This window comes from Amia ocellicauda, chromosome 16 (genome assembly GCF_036373705.1).
Source record: "Amia ocellicauda isolate fAmiCal2 chromosome 16, fAmiCal2.hap1, whole genome shotgun sequence".
In the NCBI taxonomy this organism is placed as follows: Eukaryota; Metazoa; Chordata; class Actinopteri; order Amiiformes; family Amiidae; genus Amia; species Amia ocellicauda.
Window position 1 is genome coordinate 18977611 of NC_089865.1, and position 14750 is coordinate 18992360.

The 14750-nt window shown below is 39.6% G+C and overlaps 2 protein-coding genes across 3 annotated transcripts in view; both read right to left on the minus strand.

Moving 5' to 3' along the window:
- Window positions 1-2852, minus strand: part of LOC136711670 (transient receptor potential cation channel subfamily M member 2) — a 28972-nt gene extending 26120 nt beyond the window's left edge. For both annotated transcript variants that reach the window (XM_066688058.1, XM_066688057.1), the window contains exons 1-2: window positions 2593-2852; window positions 425-593 (exon numbers count right to left, since the gene is read on the minus strand). In XM_066688058.1, the coding sequence (XP_066544155.1) occupies window positions 425-593; window positions 2593-2756 (333 nt within the window). In that variant the 5' untranslated portion in view covers window positions 2757-2852. The remainder of the gene's footprint in view (window positions 1-424; window positions 594-2592) is intronic.
- Window positions 2853-4253: 1401 nt separating this feature from the next.
- The window catches only part of LOC136711937 (transient receptor potential cation channel subfamily M member 2), a 44456-nt gene continuing 33959 nt past the window's right edge, over window positions 4254-14750 (minus strand). The window contains exons 25-32 of the mRNA XM_066688531.1: window positions 14199-14350; window positions 8990-9060; window positions 8012-8041; window positions 7821-7907; window positions 7363-7444; window positions 7090-7191; window positions 6437-6553; window positions 4254-6083 (exon numbers count right to left, since the gene is read on the minus strand). Coding sequence (XP_066544628.1) covers window positions 5958-6083; window positions 6437-6553; window positions 7090-7191; window positions 7363-7444; window positions 7821-7907; window positions 8012-8041; window positions 8990-9060; window positions 14199-14350 — 767 coding nt within the window. The 3' untranslated portion in view covers window positions 4254-5957. The remainder of the gene's footprint in view (window positions 6084-6436; window positions 6554-7089; window positions 7192-7362; window positions 7445-7820; window positions 7908-8011; window positions 8042-8989; window positions 9061-14198; window positions 14351-14750) is intronic.

Here is a 14750-nt window from a genome sequence, read left to right on the forward strand (position 1 = left end):
CTAAATTCTACCAGATTGTAATTATATTAATACTCTGCCAATATATTCCAAAAGAATACACAAATGCAATTTGTGAACCAGTTATGAATCAATTACCATTATTCATAGGATCTGTGATACTTTGCAGTGGACACCAACACTTCTGGTCCTGCCATTTCCATCACAAGACCACCAAACCCAGTAACAGTCCAAATAATTGCAAACATCTAATCTGGTGCATCAGAAAATGCCTCACACTTCTAACCCCTGTCCTCCCTCCTCTACAGACTGGTGATGCTACCTTCCCTTGAGTCAATGCCAACCCCAATAGATAAGCAAACATTGTTCAGGGTAGTTATGGTGTGAACAGGGATCACTGGAGGGAATGTGGTGGTCGTGATAAACAGACTGATCAGTACAGAATATAAATGGGACCATACTGCACCTTGCCAACTTCCTGCTGTGCTCCAGTGAACATAATCTCGCCGAACGCATCAGTGGGACCCTCCCTGACATGTCTCTGCAGTTTCCACGTTTCACCCAGGAACTCCTCTGACTTTAAAGCTTCTACTGAATGGAATTCCTTCGGATATCCACAATGACATCTTCCTTTACTGAAAGAGCAATGGCATTACGTCACTGCATGCGTTTGCGTGTTCAAGCTTATGGGACTTAAAAGTAAAGCATAAACGTAGCTTTGTCTGCACCATGGATAGGTATCTAGGTGGAAAGACTCATGTGAACGGGGTCATAGATTTAGGCTGGCCCTGGGCCGGGTCAAAAATAGTCCCGCTTTTTGACTCGGCCTAAATCTCTCGACCCGGCATCTGTACTAAATGTGAATGTGACGCGCCGGGCCCTGGGCCGGGTGGAAAGCGTCAGCGTGTGACGCAACTCAAGCCCCGCCCCCAGAGACGCCGCTTTGTCCCGCAGAATAAACACAGAATAAACACGGGCACAGACACAGCTGCGCCGCTGCAGGACTCACAGTATTGTCTCTATTGTTTGAGTGTCATATCGATCTATAGCCTTAAATGTACTGATACACTTTGCTAGCTCACATCTTTATATATATTTAAAAAGTCTAGGCTAAGTAATGAGTTATAATGATGTAAACAGTTCAAACTACACGGTCGATTAAAATAAAAGTGTGTAGCTGGTAAACTTGCTATTGTTTTTTCTTGTACTAAGTATGATTGAAGTCTGGAATTTAACAGTATGCATTTTACACGTATAAAATATGTGAACGGGACCATAACTTTATTATCCGAATTTTGCATTAAAACGATACAAATTTTAACCGAAGCAGGTTTCCATTCAAATCAGTGCATTTTAATACGAAAAGCTGTTCACTATCCAATCCGAAATGCGATTATATTGAGCTGAGCAGTACAATCACAAATGCCAGCGTTGGAGGTAAAAACTGGGAGATGCAGAAATAAAAGCGCGGGTTACAATGTGGATGAAGATAAAATATAGACCCGAACAATAGCCAATCAATATTAAGTTGCGATTATAAATACATCGCATACACCTGTAATCAGGCCTAATGTCCTGAGTCACTGGTTTGTTTGAGCAGATTTGTTTATTCCCGTCATGCATTTCGTTTAGCCCTGCTTTTCGCCCGCATGTGAACGCACTTACAGTGAAGGAAAAAGTATTTGATCCCCTGCTGATTTTGTACGTTTGCCCACTGACAAAGAAATGATCAGTCTATAATTTTAATGGTAGGTGTATTTTAACAGTGAGAGACAGAATAACAAAAAAATCCAGAAAAACGCATTTCAAAAAAGTTATACATTGATTTGCATGTTAATGAGGGAAATGAGTATTTGATCCCCTATCAGTTGGCAAACGTACAAAATCAGCAGGGGATCAAATACTTTCCCCCCCCCCTCACTGTAGGCCTCCTAAAACCGCAAGTGTGAACAGGGTGTCTGAAGAAAGCCGGCCTAAATTTGAGCCGGCCTAATAAATGTGAACGGGGTCCGAATTCCCAGATGACATTAAAACCAAATCCCTTCTTCCCATTCACCTCAATCTTCCTACACATTGGAAAAAACCTAGCTATATACCTTAAGTAAAAACCTCTGGATTATATTTTTACTCTTAAAATGTCTTAATTGAGACTTTCCAAAATTCAAGTTATATCAGAGCCAAATCATATGCAGCGGACTGTGGTATTAATTTGTCAGTTATTAATTAACCTGGTCTAATTTTCTAACCACCAAGGTTATACTTGGGTTTAAGGAAGCAGTTGCTCTGCCTTAGAGAAATCTTCAGAGAGAATTGTCACCAAGTTAATCCACACAATTTAACTGGGTTTTTTGAAAGTATAAAAGTTACCGGACCCCCGAATGCACCGATTAAAGCAAAAAACAAAACAAAAAAACGTATTGGGTTTTAAACATGCAAACAGACCGTTACGGACAAGCGCGTATCAGAGCATCTTTAATGCGCCGCGAATACTCCGTGCTCTTGGCAGTGGAACTGTTCCTCAGTTAACTGGCCTTTCATGCGTGATTGTACTGATGAAGATCAATGCTTAAGCAGGCTGTAAACCCGGGCTGACCCACATCGAAGAGCAAATAAAGGCACAAGTGAAAAGTGTACCTGGACTGCTCCACGTAGTACCGACACTCCTTCTTCTTGATGTTTTCTGTAATCCAAGCGATGGCGTATCGCAGAAAGCCGGTACCAAGGGGCACGGGTGTGAAGGTTCTTGTGCTGGTGGCTACAAGAACCTCCCCACAGTGATCCCTTTTGGAGACCTCCATGCCCCACAGTGGTGGAGGAGACCGGCTCTCGCTCAGCTCTGCGATGGCCTATTCTAGCAACAGCGTAGAGGCGCTTTGCTATGGTACCGTCACCCTCTACGTCTAGTTTTATATGTTTAACACATTCGTGGTTGTTTGCACGTTTATGTGATTTTGCGAATGGATTATTTAACACACTATTCGCGATTTTACGCGTTCATTCAATGCATGGGTTTCATGCACGAGTTTAATTGATGGCACCTTATTTGCCTAGCTAATAAGCACTGATTACGACAAGCCACAGCCCACATTCATTCTTACGGGGATGACTAATATAGTGAGTGAGCGCTAGTGCGATCTGCTGGTTTTATCCGTTTTATTTATTTGTTTATTTATTTATTTATTTTAAAGACAGGTACTGTAACAACTGAGAGCTGGTGAAGAATGAAAGAAAAACCAAAAGTAAAGAACAGGTGAGACGGGCAAACACAGAAACAAGAGACTGACAGCTAAAGAACATGGCCAATGTAATGTAGGCAGACTACAAAATACTTCTGAACATACCGTATAAATCAGTTGAATCTTTGAAATATGATGTCGCATGTGGCTGAATATTTAGTAAATACACAGTATCCTCTACTGTTATTATAGGTAGGCTTCCAGGATTCATGTCTGGAAGCCTTTTGGTATTGCTGGGATTAGGAATATTATTGTCTATAAAACTATAAAACACAAACGTTGATCTTACTTATGTTTGCAGTTTCTTACACAATTTCTTTATTATTAATTTGTTTGGTGGCAATTTTGTGCAAGGTTTAAAATTGTTCATATTCTCCTTCATATTCTTATACTTGTTTCCTCCAAATCTTTTGTAGGCTTCTACTCTACCCAGTTTAGAACAGAAATACTCTCATAGGCTAATAGCTGGAAAGTCAAGGTTTTCTTCTGCATGGTATTTCATTCCTTTTCTTTTTCACACCAACCTTTTACCACTTTTTCCACATTACCAACTGGGCATTTGTGTGGATTTTATTTTCTGGTCCAGACAGCATTTCTAGGACATATTCAAACATTTTCCTCAATTTCCAATTAAAGACATGCTTCTTGAAAAAAACTGTCTGTAATTAAAGACATTTATCGTTCTTGTAGCCTTAATCCGAGACTTGACTGAATGCATTGTTTATAATCAAGTTAATCTATATCAATTGACAGGAAATTCCCTGCAGCTTATAGTTGTAGCTCTTTGTTTTTCTTCTGTTTGGGTATGATTGCCTCGATTTTTGTGGGAGGATGAAACGCACCCACCCCAGAAGTTCAGGAGAAAGGACTACTCTTACACTTGGAAACAATATTCTTTTGAAAGAGATGTGTCATCATTCAGGAACATCTGGAATTCAAATGATCTAGGGTGTTTGAAATTAAGAAAAAAATCCAAAACAAACCATCCTTGGTGCTGTCAATCTGTATTTAATTTATTTTCTCATAACTTTGGAATTACTTATTTTATAAAAAGGGGCACTGTGAACAATTGTGTATTTTAAAAGTAGTATATTAATATAATAACTGATGATTGTATAAAAGGGGAACAATGGTAATTGATACAGCATTGGAATTATACAATTCACTGAAATGGGCTTACATGCCATTGGTGATTTTAAAATCATTGCCAAACCATTTCAAGTTCAGTGAAAGAAGCTGGTGTGCAGCTCATCTCAGAGGTGTGCTGTAGGACTGAGGTCAGGACTGAACCCCTGCATTACACTCCCAGCTTGGTGACAAAATTCTAAACACTGGCAGTACACAGTTGTCTAAAATATCACAATATATACTGGCCGACATCCATGGAAAAACCCTGTACACAGCACAATCCAGGGCTTGTCTCTGCACTCACCAATACAGTGTACATTGTAACAAAAAAAGGCTGGGCATTTGTGTGGACCTTTATTTTTACATCCAAGTTATGTACACAATATAAGTTAGAGGCAGGCTCATTCTGAGTATCCTGGGACACTTATGCTGCCGCTCATTGCAGTGTGTCACTCATCTCCCCTCTCTAAAGGAGGCAGAGCTTAGTGCACCTTAGACTCTAGGTTCAGTACAATCCTACCAGCTGCCAGCAATCACCTACTGCCAGTAAAACTCATACTCATAAAAAAAGATAAAAAAAACACCATATATTGCATTGGATATAAGGTACAATTATGCATCAGTTGTGCCCATGTGCTCTCATTGTACAATCAATAAATTATATATAAGGAAAATCAGTCCCCCAACCAAATTAGTACAGTTTGCTCTGGAAATACTGTTGACAGCAAAGGTTGTGAGGTAAATTTTGTCACATAATACATTATAAAGTATAGGTGTATATTACAAGTAACAAGTAGAAAAACAAAGGCACAAAATGTTTAGATCCATGTTTTATCAAGAAGGACCGGGAAATGTACAGCTTTGAAGCTACTACCACATGATTTGGCAATAAATTAGCCCAACATACCAATTTTTATGCAATTGTTAGGTCGCATTTTGCTCGCGTCATCTGCCTGAATCCAAAAATATTTATTCAGGTTTGACAAGGACAAAACGGAGAAAGCGCTGAAAAAGCTGACTTTTTCAGGATATTTAAATAGCAACTGCAGTTTCTCAATTCAAAATCTATACACTGTCGTTTTTTCAATGCAGTTGTAATTGGTATTGTAACATAACAGTTGCTGGTCAATCAGCCAGTGTGTTGATATTCCAGCACAGCTATTGTTTATGAAGCTATTGTAGAAGTCTTAAGCCATCCCCCATAAATGGTGCACAGAGCAATGGGAACAAACCACATTTCAGTTGATCACAGCCCTCCAAATGATATTACAGCACAGAGTCATTGCAAGTTGGTCAGATTTAAAAAGCCTCTGCATTGATCTACTTCAAAAGATATAACAGATGTAACAGTTTTCCAGTTGTATAGCTCACACCATTGCTATTATGAAGCGATGGGCATTCCTCTTCCAAGTTTTAAAGTGTAACATGCCTTTAAGGGCTTTGGTACATTGGGACACGTTTATTTTAGAATGAGAAGGAAATCTGTCATCTGTTGTTTGTGTGTTATACACACAGCTATATTGATATTACCAAGAAAGCAGGAACCATGGGAAAATCTCCACAGTCAGTAAGTGAGTACAGTGCTACAGAGATTGGCAGCTGCTTGCATTTGGTGTGACATGGACTCAGCCAGCGTCAGGGTTGTATATGGTGGAGATCAGCCACTGTCTGCAGGATGTCTTTCTGGTAGGCACAGAGAGGGGCTTGGTCATTCACTTCCTGCCACTGCACCTGCATTCCTGAAGCACTTCCCGCTGAGCCCTACACATCAAAGGACAAAGCCGTGTTAATTACAGTGTATATCTATAAGGAAGAGAACTAATGGGACATCGGTCTTACAAATCAAGGGCACTTAATTATCTATTTTAAAAAGGATACATTACATACTAACTGACAGCCTTGGTAAATCACATCCAAAAATGAAAAAAAAAAAAAGACAATGTACTACTAAACCATTTACTATGCTCTAAGGATGCACAACAATCACCAGATTAAAGTCCTATTATCAAAACTAACCCTGAACCTATTGTTAAGGGTTATCTTAATAAACCACACTCAATGGTTTCCCCTGGAATAAAATGAGCTGCCAGATTGATATTATAATAAACCCTCACCATTCTGCTTAGTTCCTCGTGTGCCACATCGTTTCCTTCAAAGTGCAAGTTGAAAGCTGTTGTTTCCACCCAGGCGTTGTCTGTATTTCGGCAGTCATCCACATAACCTTCATACATCTATATACACAAACGCACAGGAAACGGAGAGCAAATTGATTGTGTTCAGCTTGTTTGTAGCATGGGTTTTACTTAGATTCAATCGTATGCTCAGTCTGTGCTGCAATTTCATTTTGTGTTGTAGAATCTGTGGAGTTCCTCAGTGCCCCTTACAAAGTTCTCACTGACTCTTTGCTCCTGTGCTGCAGTAGATGCTCAAGGTTTAAGGTTGATCAGATTAAGGTGATGTATGATTAAGCGCTCTCTCCAGGTATTATAGGGATTAGTGTATATGTGAGACGCATTGCTTGGGAGTCTCCTGTTAATGGTGTCAGAACTTCAGTCATGGAATAAAGTATTTCAATCCAAGTACAGTAGACTAACCTTGCCCCAGTTCTTCCTTAAAGGAAACGCTAAATACACACCTTTCCCTGATGAAGGGGTATAAGCAGAAGTACAGAAAAGTAAGCTGAAGATTTAAATCCATTTGGACTGCATTAAAGATTGTTCTGTGCCTCAGAGTCGCATGGAGCTCAATCAGGCAGGTTCTCGTTTACCTTGGCACTAGTACGCAGCATGTCAGCGATTCTCTCCTTCAGCTTCTTGCTCAATATCAGATTCAGCCTCTTTGGTAGGTCCTCATCCGGCTGGAGAACTCCCTGTAAAATGAAAAATCAGGGCATAGACTTTTAAACCACAACATAAGATGCAGGTTCCTGGAGGGCTTTTCCATTAAATGTGCTGTGTAGGAGTCAAATTAATCACAAACGTTAGCAAATCAAAGTTTAGGAAAAAGTGGTTTAATTGATTAAATCAAGTTCTTAACCTACCCCAGGAAAAGACCAAAAATCGTCCTCCTTTTCCCTAACAGCGATGAACTCCAGGACTGACGCCTCACCAAGCTTCTTCCAGCTTGAACATCAAAAATTCCAGTCACACTGAGCACTTTCCTTATAGCTTTTTTTTTTAAATCAAAATATAGACAGACAGAAATGTGGAAAACATGCATATTAAAAGAGTAATTTAGAACGGATTAATGTATTTAATTTCTATTAATCTTGTAAACAAAACAAATAATTTGTTCCCATGTCCCAAATCAAATTGTCCCATTAAGACTAATGGACACTAATGTCTAATTGGACACCTTTTATTCTCACACCAGCCTTCACAGGCTATTTCCCACAAGTTGCTTCTCCAGTGACGTTATTTATTTATTTATTTAACCTCATAACTCCCTACTTCATAAATTTGCTTCAGTGCCTCTGTGGAGTGATGGTGCACAGCTTACCGTGTGATGACTGGGTCTATGGCCTGGTTTGGGCCTAGCCGATACAATGACCCTTTCCCCTCAATGCCAGTCCTTCCTACTGGGTTTCTGAAAACATTCCAGAATTTAACATTTTTTGTTCTAGAATAATTAAACCTTCATGTATTTTATTAAATAATTATTATTAATTAAATGTAATATTTACATCTTACCTGAAATTGTCTGCGATAGGTTTGTCCAGCCTATAATAAACAAAAAGTTATTCATGGAAGAATTGTCTTTCCTGCTTTGCCAGGTACAGATCAAATGGTTGATGGTAGTGCTTCTTGAAGTAGATTTGTCAGTAGGTGTACAGTGTTAATACAGTATACAAGGCATTTACAGTTTACAGAGTGACCACTGAGAGTGACAGAGTGGAAATGCACACAGCTGTAAATTGCATTTTGCTTTGAACTGTACTGTATTATTGCACTTTGTATTGCTCTTATATTGTGTAAGTCCCCCTGGATAAGGGCATCTGCTAATAAATAATAAAATAATATTTGTGATATCCACGGTCTGACAATTCCCAGTTCTGCCACTAGGGGGTCTCCCCTGTCTTAGGTTTTGTCTGTCTTCTCTCCCTGATCCCGGATTTCCAATCATTCAATTACCTCTCCCACCTGTATATTGTTTATTTGCTCATGAGCTCTTGTATTTAATCTCCATTACCACACTACTTTGACGCTAAGTCTTGTTCACATCTTTGCTGCAATTCCCAAGCCTCTTACTCTTAAAACGTCTACTGCCTTTCTAGTGTTTCGACCCCTGCTTTCTCCTGTGTTTACGTCTTTCGGATTTCCCTTCTAGTGTTGTTCGCTCGATCGCCTGACCTCCTGACCGTGACCTTATTACGCCTCTTGCCTAACCTTTTGTACCTCGTATCGTATTCCTGGTTTATAACCTGCGCTTGAATCCCCTAGCCTTGTCTGTAGTTTTCCATGGGCGTTACAATAATAATATACTGTTTTGGTATTATATAGTTTATATTCAAAATGTTAGGGAAAAAAAATATATATATAAAAGTGATGTTCATTGCTTAATACTGGGTAACTGCTGGAGAAAAACAGCAAACACACAAGACAAACTGTTTATTGTCTGGTGTACAAGTCAATAAGGAGGCTTCGTCCTGGTAAAATGACAACACTCACTGAACAATATCTGTGTTTCTTCTTGAACTGGAATCATTGTAAATGGTCGGTTTGTACAGAGGGAACTTCACCTGCAAAATGTAAAAACAAGGCAGTGTATTTGGTCTTGACATTGTTAACATCTGGTAATGTCAACTTTGCAAACAATAGGAAACAAAACAAACCCACCATTTTTCAATTCCATACAAATTAGCAGATCAGGAGGGAAATAATATTTCAGGAAGAGTAAGCCATACAATTTGCCGTATCACTCAGATTCACTGATTCCACTGCACTTCCTCCCAAATCCCAACCCTGGCACTGGAGTCTGTGTCTGCTGGCTTTCACTCCAGCCGCATTGTCAGCTACTTACCTGAAAGAAACTGACATGTTTAAGAGCTGGAGACCACAGACAAAGTGGGAATAAGACAATTAAGCCTTATTCACACTGGCAGTTTGAAGTGACTAAAATCCGATTTACTTTCTGACTGTTCAAACAGCATTGACAAGTGACTAAATGGAAGTTCTGAGCATTCAGACTGTAGTCTTAAAACTGCCATCACTATGCTATAGTTATAGGGACAGGATCCTGGGTAGTGTAGGTGGTGGTGCTTTGTGAGGATGATGGGTTGTTTGGGTCAGGAGCGCATTCGTCGAACTTTATTGCCTAAACACCCTAAGAGAGATCAGGATAAATGAGGAGTGGGTACTAAAGGGACTAGCAGAATTAAAAACAAACATTACCTGGGCCAGATGGTATATTTCCAACAGTACTTAAAGAAATGAGGGAAATTATTTATAGGCCGCTAAGTCAAATATTCCAAATGACACAGAACAGGGGATGTGCCTGCTGACTGGAAGACCAAATGTCATACCAATCCACAAGAAAGGGGACAAAACTGAGCCAGGAAATTACAGACCAGTCAGTCTCACCTGCATTACTTGTAAAATGTTGGAAAAAATTATTAGACAGAAAATAAAGGAGCATCTAAATGAAAACCATATTCTTGGAGATAGTCAACATGGGTTTAGACGAGGCAGATCATGTCTTACTAATTTACTATAATTTTTTGAACATGCAACTGCAGCTGTAGATCACGTGAAAGCATATGATATGATAAACTTCGACTTTGAAAAAGATTTTGATAAGGTTCCACACCAAAGACTGATCCTCAGATTGGAGGCTATAGGCATTCAGGGTAATGTAAGTAGATGGATTATGAACTGGTTGATGTCTAGGAAACAGAGGGTGTCGATTAGAGGAGTTGCTTCTAACTGGAGTGAGGTTGTTAGTGGAGTTCCACAGGGATCAGTACTAGGGCCTTTGCTTTTTCTAATCTATATTAATGATCGGACTCTGGGATAGTTAGCAAACTTGTCAAATTTGCAGATGATGCTAAAATAGTTGGCTCAGCAGATACAATCTCGGCAGCACAGGTTATTCAAAGGGACATAGATAATATTCAGTTGTGGGCTGACACCTGGCAGATGAAATTCAATGTAGACAAGTGCAAGGTTACGGAAGCGTATTGCTGCCACACGGAAAAAAATATATATATCACGTAATTACGTGATAACTATCACGTTTTTACGTGATAGGGAATTATTACGTTTTACGTGATAAGGAATTATCACGTTATTACGTGATATGGAATTGTCACATAATAACAGACTGAACTACAATACCGGAGACAAAACAATGATGTCAGATGTTAGGGATTTTCTACGAACTTACTTTAGGTTGGGATTTAGCCCCAGAGAAATGTTACAGTATTCGGCTCATGTACACCATGTCATAATAAACATTAGGACACTCAGGTGTATCCGAAACAACGATTATTTTGCAAAATGTTTATCTTAAATTAAGTAACACGTACATTTATTGTGCAAAGGTTGACATTTTAATTAAAGTTTTTTAACAAAGCTGTTTTATAAACGAAATCCCATAATACTGCAATTTCACTATGGTAAAATACTGATTATACTAGACATTTCAAGGAATGGAGGTCATATATTCAGAAAATACACATATTAAGTTCAGCATGTGCATAGGCATGTTTTGTGCGTGTGTCTATGTATGTTTGTTTTACTCAAGATAATAATAATGTGTGAATGTTACAAATAATTCATATACACTCACCTAAAGGATTATTAGGAACACCTGTTCAATTTCTCATTAATGCAATTATCTAACCAACCAATCACATGGCAGTTGCTTCAATGCATTTAGGGGTGTGGTCCTGGTCAAGACAATCTCCTGAACTCCAAACTGAATGTCTGAATGGGAAAGAAAGGTGATTTAAGCAATTTTGAGCGTGGCATGGTTGTTGGTGCCAGACGGGCCGGTCTGAGTATTTCACAATCTGCTCAGTTACTGGGATTTTCACGCACAACCATTTCTAGGGTTTACAAAGAATGGTGTGAAAAGGGAAAAACATCCAGTATGCGGCAGTCCTGTGGGCGAAAATGCCTTGTTGATGCTAGAGGTCAGAGGAGAATGGGCCGACTGATTCAAGCTGATAGAAGAGCAACTTTGACTGAAATAACCACTCGTTACAACCGAGGTATGCAGCAAAGCATTTGTGAAGCCACAACACGTACAACCTTGAGGCGGATGGGCTACAACAGCAGAAGACCCCACCGGGTACCACTCATCTCCACTACAAATAGGAAAAAGAGGCTACAATTTGCACAAGCTCACCAAAATTGGACAGTTGAAGACTGGAAAAATGTTGCCTGGTCTGATGAGTCTGGATTTCTGTTGAGACATTCAGATGGTAGAGTCAGAATTTGGCGTAAACAGAATGAGAACATGGATCCATCATGCCTTGTTACCACTGTGCAGGCTGGTGGTGGTGGTGTAATGGTGTGGGGGATGTTTTCTTGGCACACTTTAGGCCCCTTAGTGACAATTGGGCATCGTTTAAATGCCACGGCCTACCTGAGCATTGTTTCTGACCATGTCCATCCCTTTATGACCACCACGTACCCATCCTCTGATGGCTACTTCCAGCAGGATAATGCACCATGTCACAAAGGTCGAATCATTTCAAATTGGTTTCTTGAACATGACAATGAGTTCACTGTACTAAACTGGCCCCCACAGTCACCAGATCTCAACCCAATAGAGCATCTTTGGGATGTGGTGGAACGGGAGCTTCGTGCCCTGGATGTGCATCCCACAAATCTCCATCAACTGCAAGATGCTATCCTATCAATATGGGCCAACATTTCTAAAGAATGCTTTCAGCACCTTGTTGAATCAATGCCACGTAGAATTAAGGCAGTTCTGAAGGCGAAAGGGGGTCAAACACAGTATTAGTATGGTGTTCCTAATAATCCTTTAGGTGAGTGTATACTGCGTATATGTATGTTTCCACCCAGGCTAAAACGATAGTCTGACAATATACATACTGTGCATTTGTTCAGGATAATTAATATTGAGTAGTTTCTATTTTTAAGTTATTAGATTATTACTGTTGTCTCAATAGAATGTGAGATGTCCCAGATTCAATTTGATCGACATGCTCTGTTTGTCCATGATCACATACATATTCCTGATCTTCAAATAGTAATGTTTGTAGGAGCCATTATGTATTAATAAACATTTATAATAATATTTTTTGTTTAACTTGTATTTCTGCATGTTGCATTGAGTATACATAATTCAATTATTTTTCATCAATAATATCTGGACGCATGGACTTTGATTAAAGCGAAACGGTGCGTTGCTATTTTCACAGATATTTTTAAGATTGATTGTGTTTGTGATTTAAAATGTTATTGGATAAATATTGAGTTAGTCGCAACCTAGAGTAATTTCGTACAAAATCCTCAATGTCTGACATCATTGTTTTGTCTCCGGTATTCTAGTTCAGTCTGTTATTATGTGACAATTCCCTATCACGTAATAACGTGATAATTCCCTATCATGTAAAAATGTAATAATTCCCTAACACGTAAAAACGTGATAATTCAGTCACGTAATTACGTGATATATATATATTTTTTTTTCATGTGGCAGCAATACGCTTCCGTACAAGGTAATACATGCAGGTAACAGAAATGTCCACTATAATTACACTATGGGAGGTACAGATCTAGATGAAGTAACGCATGAGAAAGACCTAGGAGTCTATGTGGACTCCTCACTTTCTCTATCCAAACAATGTGGGGAAACGATAAAAAAGGGAAACGGAATGTTAAGGTATATTGTCAAAAGTGTAGAATTTAAAACAAGGGCAGTAATGTTCAGACTGTACAATGCACTAGTTAGAGCTCATCTGGAATACTGTGGACAGTTCTGGGCTCCACACTTCAAGAAAGATATCGCTGCTCTAGAGGCCGTTCAGAGGAGAGCAACCAGACTTATTCCAGGTCTGAAGGGAATGTCCTACTGAGAGACTGAGGGAACTGAACCTTTTCACCCCGGAACAGAGGAGACTACGTGGGGACTTGACCCAAGTCTTCAAAATCATGAAAGGCATCGACCACACCAACCCAGAGCAGCTTTTCAGATCAGCAGGGACACACATGGAAATTGGGCTTCATGACATTCAAGACGGAAAACAGGAGACACTTCTTCAAACAGAGAGTTGTTACAATCTGGAACAAACTCCCAAAAATGTGGTTGAAGCTGAAATTTTGGGAACATTTAAAAATAGACTGGATAGGATCCTTGGATCACTTAGTTATTAATGGACACCAAATGAGCACAATGGGTCGAAAGGCCTACTCTCATTTGTAAACTTTCTTATGTTCTTAATGTAATCGTATGATGTTATGTTGTTTGTGTCGCAAAGTGATGATGTAATCACTATGTCACATACTGAGTGAGTGAAAAATAACATCAGACTTAAGTGCACATAAATAGAATTTCACCGTTCAGACTGTTTAGATTTTAATCAGATTGAATCCACCTCTGAATGTGGTTTGAAATGTGGCTTGAAATATCTGACACCATATGGCCTGTTCAGAATGCACAAAGTAAATTGGATTTCAGTCAGATACGAGTCATAAATTGGATTTGAGTCTCTTCAAACTGCCAGTAATTGGTTCCATTAAGAGCTCAGCGTGATCAAAAATCTGCAGACACGAGAACTCAGGGACCAGGGTTGGGAAGCACGGTTACAAGAATAAAAGTTGACTATTTAATTATCGAGTGGAAGAACAGGTAATTGCTGCAAGTCTAAAGCCACACGGGATCTAGCAAAAGTGAAGCATTACGCACCTCCCATGGAACGTACTCCTCTGGAACCGGGAAGCGTGTCTCAGTGGTGCTGGGGTAAATGAGATGGGTGGCATTAACATGCTGCTGCGGTTTCTCTGATCTGGCTTCCTGTGACGGTTCCAGCTCGTCTGCTTCTGTGCTTTCCAGCCGTACTGCAAAGGCAGGGGGTTTATACTGTGAACATACTATAAAGTGCTACCCTTATTTCTGCAGACAAAACATGCATTTCAAATGGTTTCCATTGCTACAGTGATACCTGCCTGTTAAAGACTATCTGGCAGTGACAGTGATAGTCCCTTGTGTAACAGTGAGTCTCTGTGGCTGGAAAGGCATCTGCAGGACTGCAAGCCATATTAAAAATCAACACTACAGGCTTACACCTGCTTATTTTCCCCCCAAAATAAAAACAGTTAGGTTTAAGCAATTCAAATGGTTCTGGTTTACATTTCTCTATTTTTAAATAAACATCAGTAAACTTATTTTGGAACAATGCTGTATGAATGTGGCATGTACTATGTTGCCACAGCGAGCTGGGTTATGAAGTCAGCTTTA